The sequence below is a fragment of the Prinia subflava genome, chromosome Z (assembly GCF_021018805.1).
Source record: "Prinia subflava isolate CZ2003 ecotype Zambia chromosome Z, Cam_Psub_1.2, whole genome shotgun sequence".
Classification (NCBI taxonomy): domain Eukaryota; kingdom Metazoa; phylum Chordata; class Aves; order Passeriformes; family Cisticolidae; genus Prinia; species Prinia subflava.
In genome coordinates, this window is record NC_086283.1 from 94,818,734 (window position 1) to 94,837,064 (window position 18,331).

At 39.7% G+C, this 18,331-nt stretch overlaps 1 protein-coding gene across 1 annotated transcript in view; it reads right to left on the reverse strand.

Annotated features, from left to right (window-relative positions):
* The window catches only part of LOC134564589 (interleukin-31 receptor subunit alpha-like), a 32,054-nt gene extending 21,608 nt beyond the window's left edge, over positions 1-10,446 (reverse strand). Inside the window, exons 1-5 of the mRNA XM_063423487.1 lie at positions 10,272-10,446; positions 10,003-10,053; positions 7,332-7,443; positions 4,300-4,466; positions 3,113-3,252 (exon numbers count right to left, since the gene is read on the reverse strand). Coding sequence (XP_063279557.1) covers positions 3,113-3,252; positions 4,300-4,466; positions 7,332-7,443; positions 10,003-10,053; positions 10,272-10,314 — 513 coding nt within the window. The 5' untranslated portion in view covers positions 10,315-10,446. The remainder of the gene's footprint in view (positions 1-3,112; positions 3,253-4,299; positions 4,467-7,331; positions 7,444-10,002; positions 10,054-10,271) is intronic.
* Positions 10,447-18,331: the final 7,885 nt, after the last annotated feature.

Here is an 18,331-nt window from a genome sequence, read left to right on the forward strand (position 1 = left end):
TTTAATTAAAGTTAGTTAATTAACTTCTGTAACAGTGTGCTCACCTCCCTCCACTTCCCCTCCATTCTGACCTTTATTTCCTGTAATCCTGATCAAGTGATAACCACTATCAGCTGTCACAACAGATGTGTCTGAACCAGCATCTGACTCAAAGTCGATTCGAGGCAGATAACAACATGAAAGACAAGAGCTAATTTTAACAGTTCATCCACCTAATCATAGTGCTGGTTAAGATTTGACTCAAGTCAGCTTTGGAAGAAACTAATATTTGAAGTGAGCATGATATATGTCTTTAAGTGTCTCATCTTGCCCTTTAAATAGTGGACAGCCCACAGAGCTCTCCTACACGGCAGTGGGGTGTACAACAGAATCTCTTGAGTAAGAACACTTCTTAAGGTTACTCCTCAAGGATGAGAGGGTATTCATCTCATCAGATACTTGATAAATTAACTGGAAATTAATATACTGAAAACTTAAAATCTCAGTTAAGTGATACAAAGCGCTGATTGTGTTCATATAATCTTTTAGACATAAATTGTTGACCAGGTCTGGGACTAAGTCTGGATCCAGAAGCAACTAGACTTGCAGGGGGTCTAAAAAAGAATTTTAGAATGCAAGGGGAGACTTTTTTAAGCATCATGACCCAATTAAAATACTTCCCTCACAGTTTTGTCTATTCTCTATGAAGAAATCAAGTGCTCCTTGCCATCTACTCTTGTTAAACTCCTGTCACATTTACGATCAAGCTTTTCTAGATTCTGGTTTATATCAATAAACACATGGCTACTTCTTTCTTATGAATGAAGGATATTACTCTGTCTATGACAACTTCATATAATTTTGCTAATAGAAAATACCTGGTCTCAAAAAAATCCTACTACCCACAATACTACAGAAAGACTCCAAATCTCTAGAGAACAAGAGGGAAGTGCAATGGATTTAAAGCCCAAATGTTAAATTACATTACAGGTACATTTATCCCACTCTTGATAGACAATAGCTTTATACATCCTCTGTGCATATATGGCCATACTCACTCATCTGCAAGTGTAGCCTATGTTTATATTATTGGAAAGAGATTACAGCCTCAATTCATAGCATCATTTGGGACCTGGGAGATAATGAATATCTATAACCTGTAGTCTTCACTCATTCACATCACCCAGTGTGGCTGTTTCTACTAGTCCTTCACAGTACTCATGTGAATCTCCCATCTCCCCTGTCTCCAAAACCTGCAGGACATTCATTTGTGCTGCTCTTAACCTTCTGTTCTTCCACATGCCACGTACCAGACTGTCTGCACGTAGTTGTCATGATTGCCCTACTGGGTGGGCTATGCATGCCTAAGTGGCTGGCCTAGGATGGTCTAGGACTTGTATGTAAGTGAACAAGACCTTTCCAAAACCTGCATGTTCTTTGTACCGAGATGAAACGTTTCTTATGTGGGCCTCTCGAAGTATGTCTTCAGAAGTGGCTAAATAAACCAGTACTCAGCTACAAGAGAAATGGGAACAGTCTTCTAAGACAAAAGGAAGTCCTGTAAGAAGACATCTGTGCAGTAGTGGAAGAAGGTGCTGGAAATTCTTTTAACTTTAGCACAATAGACCATGACCCCTATATTTGTTGTTAGTGCTTAATTTTGTCCATACAGTGCTTAGTACAAATACCAGAGATTAATGTGACCTTGTGCTAACTCCCTACATCTGTGACTGATAAACTTGTTCCAGTTAATGCTTTCTTGTTTAGTTCTGTTAGTGATTTAATATGTTCTAAGGTTTTGAGAACAAGGATTGTGTGTCAGAGCAAAGAATGATAAGAGGAGTACATTATGACCTGATGACGTATTTGAGATACTCCCAAGGAGAAAAGGTTCGTCAGAACATCTGGAACCATACCCAAACAAGTGAAAATAATTAGCATATATGCATCTGTTCAGGAAACATGAAAATACAATAGTTTCAGGAATATAACCTGGTCTCTTAGGCTATTGGGCATTGCATGCTTTGAAGAGAATCACCTATGCATTCAGCAGTGCTAATGAAATCATGTTGGCATCCTAATTTAACAAATTTGATAGAGAGTTTATTTTCCAACTCTGGGGACAGGGTCCCCAGCACAGGCAGGATATGGACCTGTTAGAATTAATCCAAAGAAGGGCCACCAAATAGTTTAGTGGGATGGAGTACCTCTACTGTGAGGAAAGGCTGAGAGAATTGAGATTGTTCAGTCTGGAAAAGAGAAGGCTTTGGGGAGGCCTTATTGTTGCCTTCCAGTACCTCAAGAGGAGCTACAGGAAAGATGGGGCAAGACTATTCACAAGAGCATGTAGTGACAAGACAAGAGGCAATGGCTGTAGACTGAAAGAGGGTAGGTTTAGATTAGATATTAGGAAGGAATTCTTCACTGTGAGGGTGGTGAGGCACTGGAACAGGGAAGTTGTGGATGCTCCATCTCTGGAAGTGTTCCAGGTCAGTTGAATGGGGCATCCTGGTCTACCAGAGTGTGGCCCTGCACATGGCAGGGCTGGTTGCAACTACATGATCTTCAAGGTCTCTTCCAACCCAAAACATTCTATGATTCTATGACTGTATTACAGGGAAATTATTTCTCTTATTTTCAAAGAAGCAAATCTGGGATACTTACACAAACCAAAAGTGTGTGAAGTATGAATTATTACCTTAAAAAAAAAAGCAACCTGATCTGTTTGAAAATATGATGATACCAGCTAAAAGAGCAATGTTGTAAATCACTGAAAGTATGATTTGGATCTGACTTTACGTGACATTTCTGATATTCAGCTTTTGCATCACTGGTAGTTGTAGTGTCTCACTAGTAGGTTTATGAACCAGATAACATGCTATTTTTCTATTAGTCTATTCTATTTTACTTTGTTTAAAGCTAGTATTCCTTCTTTTCCAAATATTGCATGATTTGTTAGAAGCAAACTGAGGTGTCTTATAGGTCTGCTGTCTGCTGTAGGCAGTGGGATCTGCCTACAAAGTGACTCCTTGCTGTGCCACCTTGCAATCCTTGTGCTGCACACAACACGTGCAGCTGAGCTGACAGTGAGGCACCCTTTGTTCTCATGAGATTGTCATCTGGAAGTACTCACCAGTGTCCATGGAGCAGGTTCTGTGAGTGCCTCTCTGTATCTCAGCTCATATCTTGTGTGAGCTGTGGGCAGGTCCCATTTTATTACCAATTGGTTTGTGATCTGATAAGCGTTTATGTTAGATGGTGACAAGCACTTTCCTGAAAGGGGGAATCACAGCTGTTAAAAGTGGAAGGGAAGCAGGAAAGCTTTGGTAATTAAGTCTGTTGATTGTGGTCTATAAAAATTAAAAGACTTGGCACAGAATACTAAACACTTTGAGACTTCAAAAAACCCTGGAAATAAATAATTGCTAAATCTTTATGATATCAACAAAATACTGTTGTTCCTTGTGCCTTTCTTTTGTCAACTTTCTTTTGTCAATGATTTCAGGAACATTCTTTTTCTAAGCAGTTACTATTCTGAGTGAGGCTGAAAGGCAAAATCAAGATGTCATGAGTACCTGTAATCACGAATTTTATAAAAAATATCCAGAATATCTTCAAATAAGTGCAAATATATTTTCATCTTCCTCTCCAATAAACATAATGCGGCCAAAAGCCTTCAGTAAAGGTTATATTGATAATTTGGGTTGTACTGGTATTAACCCCCAGCAGTGAGAAGAACTGTTTTTTCTTGGACCATGATTAGTCTGAGCAGGTGAAGTTTTATGAAGCCTTTAACATTAGTTCAGTGAACAGATAGGTAGGGAATCTTTAAATAAACATCTAAAGGGCATAATAAATAGGGTTGCTTTTTTCATATCTTTCTTGTAGCACTGTGTAATGGGTAAGAGGCCTTAGAAAATAGACGAATTTTGAAAAGGCTTCTCAAAATTTTAATGCCCTATATCAAGGATTCCTTAGGTGCACAGCACTGAGTCAATCTGCTCTTTGCAAACCAATATAAAGAAATTCAGAAAGCCATCAAAGAGAGCATAGAAAGCTGGTTAAGTATGGTATAAAAGTATTACTAGATATTTTCTGGATATGAATATTAAATATTCCCTCCTCCCGTAAACCCCACCTCTCATAAAACGTGATAGACTTCTGTTATTAACCTCATTCAAAGAAGTCAAACTGCATCTTAGCTCTCTGAATCAGTAAAAATAACAAGAGTATTTTGGGAGCTGAAATTTTGGAAATAATCTTTATAGACTACAGCTTTAGCTGGGCACTGCAGTAACACAACTTGTGAAAATGCTGTACCTGCTTTGCTTGGTAACACTGAGATGTTCTTTCCTTTTGCACAGGTGTCCTGGGCATAATTCACTGCTATCCAAACAGATACAAATCTTTCAATGTAGAGATTCTTTCGTTCTATTGTAATGGAAGGTGATGATGTGTTTCGTTGAAAAGGTTTTCGTATTTTATTCCTTCAGATAAAAAGGTAGCAGAATTAAAAACACTTCATTGGATTATAGTTATTCTTTACTCCCCTGCCCAAGAAACAAAATTATAGCAATTTTTAGCTTTCCAGAGACTGCTACACATAATTCCACTCCTGGAAGTCTTGAAGGTTCATCTTGAGCATCTTGAAACGTGACAACAAGACTTCCCCTGGTATACCTAATGCACACAGCACAGGAAGTCCAAGAGTTATAATGCCTTAAATACAACTTTGCTGCCTATTTTTTTTTCCTTTCTCATTTAGTCTCTACCATACACAGGACAAATTTTTCCAAGGTTAGATTTGTGCAAGTTCAGTGTTCTTAAAGAGAAGGGCTAGCATACTAATTGCCTAGCTATGCATTTCAAGTATTAAATTACACACATCATAATTCAATATTTAATACCTGAGAAAAACTGCTTGAAGGTTTTCCTGTCTTCTGCTCCAGGCTAGCTATGAATCAGCCATTAAAATTTCAAAGCATGATTTTGAATTCTTGTTTGGAACTTTTCTGTAGGAGTGTTTATCTTTAATCTTTTTCTTCCTGACAACTAAATCATAAGGAGCAAGGACAAGGAACTATTACAACATCAAATTGATGTTACATGCAGGAAGGGGTGATATCCTCCTCTTGGCAATCTAAAAGCCTTTTCACATGTGGGTTTTTTTCTTTCCTTTTAACCAATAAAGGAGGAGATAGGAAGTTTGTCTTTAGGACCACCAGGTGGAAGCTTAGGAGACAGAGGTTAAAGTCTTTGCTCTGACTGGGAAACATCAAGGCTTCTGCCAAGGAATTGTCTCCCTCTTCCCCCACTGACATCCTCTTTCATTCTTTTTTCTGCCTTGTCTCTTCATTATATCAGCCCTGCAGCCTGGGAACAGAACACTCTGGTTTTGGCTTAGGAGTTTAAGATCAACCTGATTACAAATATTTCAACAGATAACATCTCTTCAGAAACAGAGTAGTTTCATAGATCTTTCTGCCCTTCCAAAGAAATGGATTCCTTGAAGTCCCAAGAGGAAAGACAGTAAATGTGGTGGAATTTGGTGCTTATTGCAAATTGATGTCAGCTGCTACCTCCAGTGAGAAAATACTGAATCTGATGGGGGGAGTAACCTCAGCCTTGAGGTGGTTGCTTTGCTCCTCTGCAATGTGAAGATGATCACCCTGGGGAATTTCCCAGTGTGGTGACATTTTCTTAGCTTTAGGAGACGCTTCTAACCACAGCTCATTTTTAATGGCAAGAGGTGGTTATGTGGCAAAATAATCAGCAATGAATATCAGAATTTACCAACGGCATACAGTGTTGTACTCTATGTACCCCATGATACAGTTGCATGGTGAAGATCATGTCTTCTGATCTCACGTCTCTATTTCTGAACAAGTCCCTAATCTCATGGGAGATTCCAGATGTCTAGATATAAAATGAGGAAATTCAATTTTATAATGCAGCTGCAACAGAAGATATCATATTTGAGATAATCAGTTCAAAATTAACCCTACAGATTCATTCCGTCTGTGAAACCACTACTTGATAATTCATCATTACCAGAAATTATGCCATATCTGACATCTCCCTGGGTATGTGCTATAGCAAAATACATAATACATAAAACAAAAGCTTAATGTCTGTTTATGTTTTTGCTGTTTGTTTTAATTTTATTTTTACTTTGCGTCTGTGTTGAATAGTCAATAAAATTCAATACTGCAAATAAAGGTAACTGAGTAAGCTGATCCTTGGCAATACTGCTCTAAACTGTGTGTTGGAGGCATGGTAGGATGTATAATGACTTTGAACTGGGTTTGCATGGCAAGGCATGGGAGCAGGGGAGCAGATTGCTACAGAGGGGCTTCTGTGAGAAGCTGCAATAAGATTTCCCCATGTGCAACAAAGCCAGCTCTAGCTGACTTCAGGACAGACCTGCTGCTGGCCAAGGCTGAGCCCATTACCCGTGGTGGAAGTGCCTTGGGATAACACATTTAAAAGAGGGAAAAAACTGCTGCACAACAGCAGCTGGCGGAGAGGAATAGAAGATGTGGGAGCAGCAGAGAGCAGCCCACACTGGAGAAGGTTTGCAGGGCCTATGAACCCTTGAGAGACCTGCTTTGGAGCAGGCTGCTCTGGAAGGGCTGGCACCCCATGGAAGGGACTGATATTGGAGCAATTCATGAAGAAATGCAGCCCCAAGGAGTCATGCTGGAGGAGTTAACGATGGACTGTCTCCTGTGGGAGGATTCCCATGCTGGACCAGAGGAAGAGCCAGAAGAGAAAAGAAGTGACAGATACAACACGTAATGGACTGATCAAAATCTTATTTCCCATTCCCCCACAGTGCTGTGGTGGAGGAGGTAGAGAATTCAGGAGAAGAGCTAAGCCCACTAAGAAGAAAAGTTGGGAGGGCGGGGGGGGGGAGGGGGGGGGGCGGGGCAGAGAAGGAGAAAGTGTTTCAAGTTTTAGCTATATTTCTCATTACTCTACCCTGATTTGAATGTTAATAAATTCATTTTCCCAAGTCAGGTCTGTTTTGCCCATGACAATAACTGCTGAGAGATCTCTTCCTATCCTTTTCTCGACCCATGACCCTTTGTCATATTTTCTCTGTCCTGTTGGGCTGAGAAGGGGAGAGATAGAACAGATAGATAGTGATGTCTAGCCAAAATCAACCTACCACTCTCCTACCAAGCTCTTAAAAATCAATAGGCATTGATGAGAAGTGATGAAAGGTTGACCAGCATTGCGTAACCACCCATAACGTGATGAAATACACTGGAGCAAAACTCTGGCAGATGGAATTCACATCTAACAGCAATAAGAGCTTTTTGTTCTCTGAGATTACTTTTCAGACTTACCATTTTAAGTATACAGTATAATTAACTGTATTTGCAGCACTAGGTACTGGCAGCCAGGTACAGGTTAGATCCTCACTTAATTCTTTGTAACACACCAATTCATTGTCCCAATCTGGAAGATGAAAACATGAGCACTGGAAAAGACCTATCACAGGCAATCATTAACTGACTCAAAGTCATTAGTAATGAAACCAAATAAAAACCAGGCAAGAACTGGTCAACTAGACCCTAGAATTATTTCAAAACCATCAATCTCTATCTGAAGTTCAGAACTATACACTATTGCTGGATAAAAACAATATTGCTTTTATACTGCCAGCTTTATAAAGAATGCATTATAAAATAGGGGGAGCATAAGTTTAAATTACTGTATAAATTGTGTAAAATTACTTGTTATTAATTTTTAAAAGAGAAATATGGGCCTTTTTTTTGCAACTGAACATACTGGTTTTTCAGCTGATGTGAAAGTAAACACTGATGACATTATTAAAGGAATTTGTTTTTTGTCTTTAGTGATTAAGTTTATGTCAGTATTTAAAAAATCTCTTATCAGAAATGCTGATGATAAAATATGACTTGTTCTTGTTTTGCTTTGTGTCTCACTGTATGAACTATCAGTTCAGAATAATCAGTCAAGCTGTCTTAAAGCACCACCTAAAGGACTTTTGAAAAGGACTCAGATTTTTTTTGTTCTTGTTTAGAAAAGTAAACAAGGATCTCAACAGGCATGGGATGCTTAAGGTGAATTTTTTCCTGATGAGTAGCCACACGTCCTTCATACTTGTTAGGTTTCACAAGTTACCTATAGGCCTATTGAATCTTGAATAAGAAATGTTTTGCTGTGTGATAGATAAATAGGAGTATGTCTGAAGCTGGTGTTGTAGCACAGTTATGGTATCTCATAACCTAGATTATGAGTTAAAAAATCAGTTCTCCTCTCCTCATTTCTTCCTACAACCTGAGTTACAAAGCGTCCTCATATCACAGGCTCTGCACTACACCTTGGCATTCTTTTCATCATTGAAATAACAAATGCTTATTTCAGTTAAAAGGCCTTTTGGGAAAAAATTGTGTCAAATTAGTATAGCACTGACTTTAATACCCTCACCTTATGACACTTCTTTTCTCATACTAAATGAATAATGTTTTTCTAATAAAGGTGTGCTGTGTCAGTTCAGGTGTGTGCAGGTTCCTTTCAGGAAGGTGGAGATCATGTTTTCCTTATTTCCACAGCAATGTGAAATATTATAGAATTCCTTGCTTTTCTGGTCTGACCACCAAACCACACCTTGGCCTCCTCACCCATGAACATGGTGTCTGTCAACAGCAAGGAAAAGAGCAATAGCTCTCAAATTCCTCTCCTGTTTTACTCTGAATTAAACCTTACACTAAGTCAGTGTTTCTACATCATTGTTTTGAAGAAACACCTGAAAACCAAACCTTTTTGGAACTACTGTAATACTTCATGTCAATACATTGATAATTAACTGCTCCTGAAACTATTTGAGACGAGTTCTATTAACTCAGATCTACATGGTGCCTACCACCTTGCAGACCTATCTTTCCCTGCAGGGGTTGTATTGCTCTAAGTTTTACAAAATCCCCCTGTCTTTGTCTATGAGATGGTTGTATTAGAGCAGACAAATTAAAAATAGTAGATTTTGTGTGTGGAAATAGTGTATTAGCTCAACTAACACCCCAATGCATACTCCTACTCCCTATATTCTGAAGTTCTACATTATTTTCACCAGATGAATATAATGAATCTTGCACACTTTTATTTTCTCTTGTCCTGTTTGTGGATATTAGTGTCCATATGCACATTCATTGTTATGCTAATACTTTCTTTATTTTACTGCACTGCTCCACCTTAACATATATATTACTAATTCTTCTCAGGCCTAGAATAGCCACTAGCTGTATAATGAGTGTTCTACAAGAACTATGCAAAGAAACAAAAAAATTTCTTTGTTCTGAAGAAAACACAGTTCAGTTTCTCCACTAAAACAAAACAAAACAAAACAAAACAAAACAAAACAAAACAAACAAACAAAAAAAACCACAACAAAACTCAAACCAACAAACAAACCAAACCCCAAACCACGCACCTTTAATTTTACCACTCTAGAACTTTCTGTTTTTCTTCCTGAGCATCTGGTTTTCTCACTAACTATTTAGTGGAGCTTCGTCTGACAGGTTAATTGCAAGGACTAGATAATTATCTATGGCTAATTTCAGAAGAACACGGTCCTGCTGCAGATGTCTCGCCCAGTGTCACTGCGTACTCAAGAACCTGTCATCTCTGCTGTGTCTGCTAGCAAGCAGGATGCTCCTGCCTACAATAAATCCAGCACAAAGCACACCGAATGCCCACCCACCGCTCCGTAATGCTCTATCCAAGTGTGTTGCACTGTTCCTCCTCGCCATCCCCGCTGGTCAAGCGGAGAGCAGAGGTCTCCGTCACACAAAGACATCGGGGCATCCCTGTCTTTCCAGGCGGCGGCTGCTGGCCATGCCTGGATGCATTTTTGCAGGTCACCCCCGGCCCTGCCGCCGGGCACACACACCTCCCCCGTCGGGTTTTCCTTTCGGGAAAGGCGGGAGTGCTTCCAGGGCTTCCCGATGTCCCTGGGAGCGGGCACGGCCGGAGCAGCGATGCACCCACACCCACCTGGGAGCTGCCGGCAGAACGGAGAGTCCCAGTCCGCGCAGCGGCAGGAGTCTGCGGAGCACACACGGGAGGGGAAAAAGGGAAAAAAAACAATTGTTGGTCAAGACAACCGCGAAAGAAACAGGCAAAGTGTTGCTGGTGGTTGCTGCGCCCACTCACAGAATTTAATTCGGTCACGATTTTGTTCATGCGGCCCCAATCCTTGAGTTGCATTAAGCATTTTTGCTGTTCATAAGCGGCAGTAAGCTGTGCAGTATATGAAAACTCACCTCTAACAAGTAAAAAGATAGCTGCCAGCAGAGAGTTCTTCATCTTCTCTGTAAAGAAGCATGATGATTACCATCAACATTACGCTGCCTTCAGTCTATTTTTCACACTTCCTCTTGTAACTTCCTATTCATTCTAACACCTTTGCTGCCACTGGCTGAACGCAAGTTTATTGATGACAATGGGAAGGGCACTTGAGCTCTGTGTTATTAATTGTACTTACAAAATCCTAAAAGATCTTCTGGAAAACAGGACTCCACCCTGGTTTTTGTAAGCACTCACAGGGGGATTCTTCACAGTGTCTGCAGTATCCACAATGCAAACAATTAAACTTACAGGTACTGCAAACTCCTTTGAAAACCCTAACTGTCACTGCAAATTAGAGATATTCAGTACCAGTAAAAAGGAAGTCCAGGTGTTTGACTGAGCCTAATATACATTCTTGGACACTGTAGAAAAAAATAATAGCTCAGAAGACCCTGACATTCTGACTTCCTTCATCTTTCAGTGTAATTTCCACAAAGATTCTGTATCTACATTGTTGGTACCTACACTGGGGCCCTAATACAGACAAAAATCACCATAGCTGTAAATCAGAAATTGGCTCCACACCGTCAATTCAGAGAACATTCTGAACACAGAAGCCAGCAGAAACATAGCAGCTGTTACTGTCACAGCGGTAAAGGGAAATTTTCAGAAAATTTTGCTACTGTGGGAAATTTCCCTTCTGGGCTTAGACAGCTGCTATCAGAGATTGGATCCAGACCTACCTGGAGATAGGCAAATTATTAACTTGTCTCGGCAATCATAGTATATTTCAGGTTGAGTATTGAATAGAAAAAAAACCTGTTTAAAATTAATCACTTTCCTAAAGAGAGAGGCATGCTTCTCAGCATGGTCTAGTAGGAGTGGGTGACTAATGCAACAACCATGTTTTATCAGATTTTATGAAGGGCACAGTCATGAAGGCAAGTGATCAAGGAATTCTGAGTGCTACAGGGGGTTTCCTAGTGACAAATTCATTGGCCTTGGGAGTAAGCTACGGAATGCTGAGGGGTGGTGGATAAAAATGTATGTATGCAGGATCACAACCCCTATTATCTGAAAGATCCAAAAATCGGCCTTGACAATGCTTCCAATAAGGAATAGCCAAGAGGATAGGGAGATCAAGATAAAGTAAAAATGCAAGTCATGTGTGACAGATTCTGACTGTGAGGTTGAGGAGCTAGAGGCTCAGAACAGTGTAGAAGTCAGGAGATGGAGAAAACTTTAACAGCTATATATGTATTGGTTTGATCATGCTCAGGATAATCATATTCAAAACAATCTATCCTAAATGAAAACCATATAAGTAACTCAATGCAAGAGCAGGACTGGATTTAGTGTGCACAGAATTAGGACAGAGCATTCTGGAGAGAAATAATCCCAATGAAGCAAGTCCATATCATCTCTGCTGGAGGTCTAGGTCTCTGTATAAGTGTCAGTGTCATTTGAAGAAAAAAGTTAAATCCTGGCAAGCACAGAATATACATTACCAGTCCAAACAGCAGAGGAGATATAATCTTGAAAACTGGAATTTCACATTTGAGTGAGGCCAATTTTTTTACTATTGCTTAGTTATTAAGTTACTATAGTAACCTTTTAATGTACAACAAAAGATAAACGATTGTATTTGAGGTAAATTTGCACAGAAACACTTTTTCCAATGTTTGAAATTTCAGCTTTTTCACCACTATGAACTTCTGTCAGAATTGTAAATGCCTGAAGTTTTCCTGTTAATTAAGATGAGGATAAATTATGCCATCTTCTGTGATATGTTTTCAAGTGCAGAATGACTGCAGGACACTTCCAGCTTTACTTCATTTTGACCTAGATGTATTTTCAGACCTAGGTTTATTCATCATTCTAGATGAGGTTTTCCATGAGGGTTTTCCCTTGTCACTTCCTTATATAAGTTCTGCAGTAAAAGACATGGCAGAACTTGGTCTCCCCAAAATGTAGTCTTGAAATCAATGAACCTTTCCATTATACAGAATTAGAGAAGGTAAATTAATATAAACCCCACATCCTTCTCTGTTCCCTTCCCCAACAGTATTCATTAGCTCTTGATCTTCAAAGGGAAAATGATCTCTGGAGAGAGGCAGGCTCAGCCAGGAAAGTGCCAGTGGCCCCTTGGTCCTGCTCTGCCCCTGTGGAGCTGCAGTTGCTGCAGCACATCCCGGGAGGACTGGTGAAGCCATGAACCTCTGAGTGCATTTCTTGCAGGTCAGCCGTGTGCCCATGAATGCTGATGAACCAGACAGGCTCTGAAATCTTGTTTGTTGGAAGTTTTAAACTTGTCCCAGGAGGGTTTGGGTTATGTGTAACCACCAACATCATTGAAGTACACTCAGGCAGGTCCTGGTGGGCAGGCACAGAAGAATGCAGACTGCAGAGACACAAAAGGCATATTGCATTTCCATTTGAAGCCTTACTTTCTATGAGGTACAAACTGATGAGGGTTTCATTGTCTCCTGGTTGAATCAGTATGTATTTTAGCTAGTTGCTATTTCTTTGATAAACAGTTCCAATTGACTGGAACTGATCTCTTTCAGGCATGTTGTAGCAAATTCAATACTGCAGCAATTTCAAATTCAGTTTTTGCTGCTTACTAGTACATGCTTAATTTGTATATCCTTCCTCTATGGATCTGGAGTAGTCACAGAATTTTTATTTCTGATATAACTCTGCTTCCCACAAGCAGACCTCCAGGTCTGTAAATATCTGACAGATTTTTACAGATTGGTTTTGTTTTCCAGGGAAATACATGAACATCTGAATTCAATGAGCAAATCTCATAGGACCTTTGGGGAAAGAAAAATTCCCACTCAGCCCTCAGCTATAGCCCTTGGGGGAAATTTTTTGGGTTAGGGAGAGTTTCCACCACAAACACTTTCATCCTTTCTGAGTTCAAGTTACATTATGAAACAGCTTACCTTTCATACAGTCCTGTATTATCTTAATGAAAATCACATTTTTTACCCTAACACGTCAGCTGGACAGAGGCCATCAAAAAGTGGCAGTGAGAGATCTGCCCTGGAGATTTAAGAATTTCCAATTTCAAATGAAGCATAAATGCACCTGAATAGACTAGACACCACAGAGGATGCAAAAAAATCCCAGAGATTTACATATTAGGGTGAAGATTCCTTTGAAGAAACAAACAAACAAAAAATTAAGACAAATGTAGGTTAAATTCTGCTGATACTAGACCAGATCTGGGGTCCCACCAGTACCACATCATCAACAGTGATGTGGGCAGGGTTTTGCCTGGTGTGTCAGGTACAATATTTATGAGATTCATGGTGGTATGATCAGATGAGACTGGTAACTTCTCTTTACTACAGCATCACTGTTAGTGCTACAGGCTTGTTTGTGGGATGCTGGGAGAAAATGATCACTGTGGTAGCTCAGACTAGTGGTTTGAAAATGGAGTTCATTTATATGGTGGCTGAGCTGTGTGCAGAACCAGCGTCTTAAGTATTGTGATTTAGAAACAGTCTTAAGTATTGAGATTTGACTTGCAAAGAAGATTTTTTGCTTCTGCTAAATCACCTTGAAGCACACCTTATTTATCAGTTTTGGTAGTCTCTGACTGCTTTGAAAATACAGTGCAAGAATTTGCTTCCATTTAGGTCCAATATCTCTTCCTGTGCGGCTAAGAAGAGAAAGAAGGATAATTTTTAACTTCCTCCATCACATTTAAGACTTTATTAAATGCCTATAAGTGCTTTTAATGCACAAGTGGATAACAAAGAGTATAAGCCTTCTTCCCTACCACCCTGTTTGGTTTACCTCTTGGGCTTGCAACTGCTGCAGGGAATTATTTTGGGATATGTGATGTGGAACCAAAGAGAATTTGGCAAAAGCTTTTCTGTACTTTCCTAGACACAGTTTTGAGAGTAATCTTTATCTTTTTGTAGCTACAGGAAGACTGGATTGTTTGTTGTTTATGTGTTTTAGTTCGGTCTTTTTTTTTTAATCGCCGATGTTTTAATCTCTGAGGCAAGGAGATATAAATATCCTGTTTACCTTTCTTTTTATTTTTCCCCTTGGGATTATTTCTGGACAAAGAAATGCTTGCCAGTGAAACACAACTATTGTAGAAACAATGTCTGAAGAAAGTCCAGGAAAGCAGTATGAAGAAGCTCACCTAGCTCAAGTCAAAAGGTGAACTTTTTCAGTGTAGTATTCTGTGTTCATGGTATTTTATCTTACCATTTCCACCTTGGTAACAATGAATGTATTTGCACTGCTAGTTTCCGATTTTCTCCATGATAACTTTTGTCTCAGAATTTTATCCAGCATAACTGGTCTGCCAAGTCATTAGCTTTTCTTAATTCAAATGTTTTCAAACATATTTCCTGGCTTAGAACAAAGTGATATAAACATAGTAATTATGGTTAACTGAGTTCTGACAGTCTGCATGTATACCCACTTGTGGCTTTATTACTCCTGGCCATTTTATTTTTCCTTCAGCTATTATTATACAATAGATAACCTGGGGGATTTTTTTCCGAGGGATCATTCAATTTTCTATCAAAGTTTTTTCAGTCATTTGAAAATTATTCACAAAGAGCTATTTGCTGTTCACGTGTAGCATAGAAAGCCAGGGAAGGGCTAGATTTGCCAAACTGAAATAACAGTGTCAGGATTCTCATTAGCCCCTGTATCTTCCAGAGTTCAGTGATTCCAGTGATTGTTCAGAAAGTGGGATCCCTTAAACTTAGTTTGACTGTAGGAAGGCCTTGCTCATGAGACTGAACATTGTTATTTAGGACATCCTGGGATGGACTATTTTGAACTCCCCATTAAGAGGATTCTTTCTTTAGATCAATAACAACTGATATACAAAAATCTCTTGATTGAGGATTTATATCTAGTGAGCCACATCTCATTTAAGCCTTTTTACTATTGATCTGAGGCATCACATTACAGCAAGAGTCTCCAAAGTGTGCTCCTATGGAAAACATGTAACTATCCTAGTAGTCAAGGTATATTTTTGACAGCTGAGAAATTCTGATTTATGGTTTGCCTGCGTAAGATCTGAGCTAGGCATCTTTGCAGCTTCTAATTTTTATTTGCCTGCCTATGGATTACTTGCACAACTGTGATTATGGCTTCTTCTAATTTTAAAAATGTCCATAAACTCTTGTGGATTTCCTGGCTTTTTTGTAATGCAGTGTGAATGTATTCCCATTCACTCTTAGCCTCCAGCTGAGGTTTGCTGCTAGGAACACAGAAATACCAGGAGTGTCATGGCTGCCTGAAATTTCTTCTCTGCTAGCACTCTTTTCATAATTTCTTTTGTCAATTGAACTTGTTCCATCTTGAGAATAGATTTTTTTAACCTCATATCTCATACAAGAGACTGCTCCTGTATTTTTTAATCCTTGTTGAGAGTTCCTTCTGTGCTCTAAAATATTTTCTTTCATCTCCCACAGTGATTATCTGCCTATGTTTTGGTCAATTCAAACAAATTACCCTTTTCCAGTCTATTATTATACAAAAATGGTTCCTTTCCCCTGTTATCTCATTAGTCTTTCTCTGTACAGTTTGATTATCTGAGATTTTGCTGCTAATGGTGAGAGAAACACCAGCTTAGGGTGTTGCTTCTGTTGCCCCTGTTCCATGTCTCTTTGGCCAAGGGTGCTGTCAAGGTGAAGCCCTCCTGCTAACCACAATTGGTCAGGCTTTTATTTCTGAGTTGTTGAAGTGTATTTCAGTGGTTAGCCACAGAGTGTGACAGCCTGGGTCCAAACTGGCAGGTGTTTTTAATTTTAACAGTTTCGGGACTTTCTGTCACAGAGGCTGAATTGGAGGCTGAGGAGTGGAAGGGCACTGGGAGGTCCAAGAGTGCAATTGTGCCAGAGAGACTGGGAGAGGAAGGAGGGCTGGCGTGGGGCATTCTGCAGCAGGAGCATCCTCTGGCTGGCAGCATGCAGCAGCACAATGCATCTCTGTGGTGCAGATACAGAACACCAAAAAATGGTGCAGCCATTGCCCTGCTGTTTAACCAACATGGATAAAATGAGTTGTGATTTAAAAAGTATGAAACATAAACCTCCTAAGGGATGTCTTTGACAAAAAAAGAAGCATTTCAAGCAAAGCTACTGGTGATTCCTTATGATAAAGTTATGCCAAAATGACCTCTGGAAGTTTCCCTCCGTTGTTTTGAAGAATGCAGAACTTTCTTAGGTCTCTCCAGTTAAGAATGTTTAATTAAAACATTTTCTTCTGTTTTCTGAGGGAAAAAAATGAACTGAGATGTGTCAAATGGTGACAGATTCACTTAATGAGTTCTCAGCATGAGCCTGAAAACAACATGATGCGGGACATGGTGAAAGTGGCTGCATGAAAGGGAAAGTCTGCATAATTACCACGATGTAAGTTACCTCCTTTCATGAAGACAGGGAAAGGCATGACAAGAAAACAGCAACCACATTTAGAATGAAATGACGTGCCAAAGAGCACAACTGAACTGAGGAGGGCATAAGCAACCCTGAAATTTGGAAGTTTGTGTCTAATCTTTGCAGCCTTTTCCTTTTTTACATAATGAATAGAGATCAATGGTTTAGAGCTCAGCTTTCTCCTCAGGCACTGGGCCTTGGCCAGTAGCTGATCAATATGTAGCTGAGGAGGAATAAAGGACAGGCCTGCCAGGTTACAAAAAGGATTGCTGCAAGATGGTGTGGAACTGCAGTCAGGAGAAAATGCTTAATTGTAGTTTAACTCCCAGACCTGGGCTATTGGCAAGGCAAAAGCAAGAGCCAGCAGTGAGCTGGGCTGCCTGTGGGTGTCTTGCTTGATCTTTCTTTGCTTTCTGAATGCTTGGAGGTAGGTTGATATAAAACATAAAGCTTGAGCACAGAAAAGAGATACTACTTTTTCACAATGAAACAATGCCAATTCTAAAGGGCAAAGCTAAGGCTGCCTCTTGGAGTCACACACCTCACAGTGATTCAGGACAAGGGCTGTTCATTCTTGAGATACATGTATTTGGGAGGTTTGCTTTGGCTTTGGGGAATAAGAGGAATGTGATTGCAGTGTGGTCTCTCTTTACACCACCCTCTCTCTCACCAAAGCAGGGAGAGTGTTCCTGACCTCTGGGAGCAGAGGCTGCTGGCAGGTTGTGAGTGTTGTGCCGTGTAAACAGCCCTGTGGCGTCTGTCATGCCCCACCTACCACAGGAGCTCGCTCTGCCGTGGGAAGGAGACACAAGCTCTGAATGGAGGAAAGACAGCGATGGCTTGTTTTGACAAGACCTTGTTTTGCAGAAGCTATGCAGAAGAGAAAAGCTGCTTTATTTGAGCCCAAATTTACTGTGAGCATCACTTCGGTAGTAAAAGAAATAGGAGAACTAATTCCATTCTTAGCTGTAAATTCAGCTTTTAGAAGTGAAACAAAGTGAAAGAACTCTTTCATACAAGAAGAAACAATATTGCAATAAATAGAGAACAATTTTATTTCATTTATCCCTTCTACCTCAGGCTCTTCCCTCAATGAAGGAAGGGAACTTCTCTGAGTCACCTGTTCCAGTAGTGTTGAAGGCATTTGCAGTCAGCATGTTTGTAAACTGGTCTGGCTCCAACTTAAAATTTGGTGGTTTTAATTGGTACTACCCCTTAGAGAAAGTTTTTTTTTCATCACTGTGCATCTCTGAGAGCTATTTGTGAGAAAGTATTTGAGCCTCTAGTTTATTTTATATTTTGGAATGATTTGGAGGTAGAATTTTAAAGGAATGCCTACAAATGACTTTTTGCTCCTCCTTTCTAGAAGAAAAGGAGGTTCCTTTCATTACAGTGGGATACAATTTTGCAAGACACCTTTATGTTTAATCTCTTGTCTTTAGAGTCATTATGGCAATGGCCCTTGTTCCATGTTTAATGACAGTTCAGTGGTCAGCAATATTCTCTTTAAACACAATAGACTGTCTAGATGATAAAAAGAATTTAAGCATCCTTTCATGCAATCATTCCATTACATAGCTCAACAAAGAAAGTTTGCATTTCCTTAATTTTAT